This window comes from Pteropus medius, unplaced genomic scaffold (genome assembly GCF_902729225.1).
Source record: "Pteropus medius unplaced genomic scaffold, Ma_sr-lr_union100, whole genome shotgun sequence".
Classification (NCBI taxonomy): Eukaryota; Metazoa; Chordata; class Mammalia; order Chiroptera; family Pteropodidae; genus Pteropus; species Pteropus medius.
In genome coordinates, this window is record NW_024340701.1 from 5,160,977 (window position 1) to 5,164,885 (window position 3,909).

Below are 3,909 nucleotides of genomic sequence, written 5' to 3' on the forward strand. Positions count from 1 at the left end.
CCCCCACCCCCCAAAATGCACATACAGGAGCCCTCCATGTAAAGGTCCCTGTGCCTGTCAGCCTTGTGCTGGGAAGGAGCCTAGAGAGGCTGCGCATGAGAGTCTAGAAGATGTAGACACTACAGGTGGGCTGCCTCACACCATTGGCAGGAGGAGGCCAGCAAGGCAGATTAGTCACATCATTTTATCTGTTGAGGCAACATCTATTTGTAGGTTTGGAACCCATAAAAGGACCAGGCATCTCTGTCATGGAAAGGGAGTGAGTGCCATGGCAAAGGGGTCTGCTCATCCCTCATTCCTCTTTGCTAGACCCATTCTCAGACGCAAGGTCAGCTGCACTGTTGGCGGTTTAGTTCTTAATGCCGAAGATCCAGTTTAACCCGTACAATTCCTTTTGCTCACATGCTTTTGTGTGTTCATGGTGTGTGTGTGTGTGTGTGTGCATGCATATGTGCACACACACACATACGCTTACCTCTATAGTCTTAGCAGGTCTTGTGAATTGGTTATAGATTAAATAAAGTTCCCAACTGAAAAATGCTAAGGCATATAGGTCCCTTCCTGTCCAATGTTGTCAGATGTGCTCTGAAATGACTGTTTTCATCATCTATTCTGAGCCATAACTGCCCAGAAATAGCTTTAGCAGGAAAGTGCTTTTGTTAGACTAGCTGTAAATTATATTTCAAACGTCTGATGTTGTTTTCTTAAAAAATAAATAAATAAGTAAATGAAAGTCTAAAATTAATGACTGCTGGGGTTTGCTTTGCTTGTGTGTGCTGCTACAGATTTGGCTTCTTGCAGATGGAATTTCAGATCTGTTTACACTTCTGTGTTAGCTTTTGGGGGGGTAAGCAGTTGAGAGATCCGAGAGGACAAATTTACAAAGTCGAACTTATTATAAGCATCAGTGAGGCTCACTTCCCTCTCCTCCTGCCCTCTCCCTCCCTCTTTTCCACCTTGCCCTCATTTTGTTAATTGTAGTTTTCTCTGCTCCACCTCCAAGTTCGAAGGCAACCGATTCTTGCAGATGTTATGACAAGGTCACATATCCAGTTTCACAAGCAGATGTTCATTCAGCCCCACTTCACCAGCACTTTGTCATTCAGTGAGAGCAGACCTTGTGGGAACAGATTGGAGCAACACAAAGGATGGAGCATAAAAAATTTTCTAGAGAAGCTGATCGCTCTTATGTGCTCAGGAAGAGGGGCTGAGGGTAAGGAGGATGGTGAGGAGAGAAATCTGCAGAGCAGAATTTCATGAGTTGGTTTTTTTTTTTCGGTATATTCAAAGATTATTATGTGTTGGATACAGTAAATCATCTATACACCCACATCCAGGAGGTAAATCTTCAAAACTCTAAGCGTGGGCAGTTCTACATTTAACAGCTGCCATACAGTAGCTATTTTGTTCTGCACTTAGAGACCCTTATCTGTGCATTTGTTTTAAGTTATCGTCAACTCTCCTTTTGTTCTTCTATTGCTATTCTCCTGGTCTTCATTACTATTACAAGAATAGCAAAAACCCTGAGCTCCCAAGTTATTTACACTGACACCATGAGTTAGAATGATAGGCACTGTCATCTTAGCTGTTGACTCAGTCTCTACTCTGAGGGTGTTGCCTATAATGGATTTAGCTCCTTTTGCCTTTTCCTAGGTCTCATATGCCCGTCCGAGCTCTGCCTCAATCAGGGATGCTAACCTCTACGTTAGCGGCCTTCCCAAAACCATGACCCAGAAGGAATTGGAGCAGCTTTTCTCGCAATATGGCCGTATCATCACCTCACGAATCCTGGTTGATCAAGTCACAGGTTAAGTGTTTCTTTGTCATTTCTTTTCCTTGTGTCTTAGTGTCACCAGCCAGTGCCCTGTGACCCATAGGGGCATAAGGGTAATGGTTACTTAGGATAAAGGATATGGGTCACGAGTAGACAGATTTTTTACGTTAAGAGAAAGACTTCTCAATCAAAGGCCCAAATTTATAATGGGCCATCTCAGGAGGCAGGAGATCTCCATTCTTGGAACTGTTCCAGCAGCAGCTAAACTACTTGGGAGGATTGTGAAGAGGACTCAGGTATCAAGGTTGAGAGTTGGTCTCTATGACCTTCAAAGTCTCTTCCAACCCTCAACCAGGTACATCACATTCGTGTATGAAAAGAATCTGTGTGTATAATCCTAGCTCCAAAGGTAGGATTATAGAGTTGAGGGATCCTCAGACTGCCTCATTTCACATGTGAGGAAACAGAGGTCCAAAGTAGGGAATCTGACTCGTGTCCAGCCAGTTAGTAGCAGTGTGAGATATGAACCCAGGATCTGGTATTGCAGTATTTTGTCCGCAATAATGAAAGGCAACCACCACCTCTCAGTAAGAAATGTAAAGCACTCCAGGTTGCATGTTTAATGACAAAATGCTTTCACCTACTTCCGACTTGATCTCAATTTAACCCCGCCCCACCCCCAGGAGCAGTTCAGCATGTGCTTATTATTTGATTCATGCCAACAAACCCTCACTGAAGCCGGCTGTGCCCCAGACACTGTGTAGAGGGACATAGGGACCAGGGATGAAGGAGAAACAGTCCCACCTTTACAGGGCTCCAGTGTGATGAGCACCTGCTAGAGGCTGTGCAGTACACTGTGAGAGCTCAGGAGAAGGCATGCTGTACCTGGTTGGGATTGCTGGGAAGGCTCCACCGAGGATGTGATGTTCGAACAGGGTTTTGGAGGATGACTTGCCGTTATCTGGGAAGAATGAAGGATAGAGCATTCTCGGTGGACAAGATGTATCTTATGGCATAGGTTATTAGGGTATAGTTCAAGGTATGGAGTCAAGGAAGAACACAATCTGTCTAAGAAATATCTGGCAGTTCAGCATGGCCGACATGAGGCTCAACAGGGAACTTAGGGAAAGATTGTCATGGACATTAAATGCCACTTCAGAAAGTCTGGACTTCAACTATATGCAACATGGAGCCATGGAAGGGTTTTGTGGGTTTTGTTTGTTTGTTATTCTGAGTTTGGAGTGGAGGGCAATGAGGAACAGGTATCATGCACAAGGCAAAAAATTGAAAAGTTACAAAAAAGGTATAGAAGGTGTTTTTAAAGGATGTAATGTGGTAAGAGTTTGCTTTTCAAACAGATTCCTTAATTACTAGGTCTGGAGGACCCACTGGTCCTGACAGTAGATGATTAGTTACAGCAACTGAAGGGAGACAAGGACCAAGCAGGGCTAGAAGGGACAGATGTGATAGATGCCTGTATTTTGTGGGTGGGAGTCACCTATCCAGAGCCACGACAGCAGAAATGCAGGCGGATTCATTTTGATGAGTAAGAGAGATTCAGGGAGCCAGGCTCAGCCCGGGCCCCACTGATGGGCTGACTCCCCACAGAATGTCCATAGGGCTCAGCCCATCTCTTCCTGGAGATGTTTACCAGTTTGGTTTGTTCACTCCTGATGAAGGCTCTTTCTCTTTCCCCAGGAGTGTCCAGAGGGGTGGGATTCATCCGCTTTGATAAGAGGATCGAGGCAGAAGAAGCCATCAAAGGGCTGAATGGCCAGAAGCCCAGCGGTGCTACAGAACCGATTACTGTGAAGTTTGCCAACAACCCCAGCCAGAAGTCCAGCCAGGCCCTGCTGTCCCAGCTCTACCAGTCCCCCAACCGGCGCTACCCTGGCCCACTTCACCACCAGGCTCAGAGGTTCAGGTAGGCATGCCCACACACTTTGCTACATGGGTCCAGAGCTGGTCAAGGGCCAGGGAAATCCACGGCCCTGAAGGATCGGGCAAGGATAAGAACCTCTGCACTCAGGATCACTGTGCAAACAACCAACCCCCCACCCCCGGCCTCAGTTTTCACTCCCATAAAATAAGATGATTAGAGCCGAGGCTCTTTCAAGCCCCCTTCCAACTTATCA

At 46.1% G+C, this 3,909-nt stretch overlaps 1 protein-coding gene across 9 annotated transcripts in view; it reads left to right on the plus strand.

Moving 5' to 3' along the window:
- ELAVL4 (ELAV like RNA binding protein 4) overlaps positions 1 to 3,909 on the plus strand; it is a 92,631-nt gene that overhangs the window by 81,289 nt on the left and 7,433 nt on the right. For all 9 annotated transcript variants that reach the window (XM_039885698.1, XM_039885674.1, XM_039885647.1 and 6 more), the window contains exons 4-5: positions 1,654 to 1,807; positions 3,473 to 3,698. In XM_039885698.1, the coding sequence (XP_039741632.1) occupies positions 1,654 to 1,807; positions 3,473 to 3,698 (380 nt within the window). The remainder of the gene's footprint in view (positions 1 to 1,653; positions 1,808 to 3,472; positions 3,699 to 3,909) is intronic.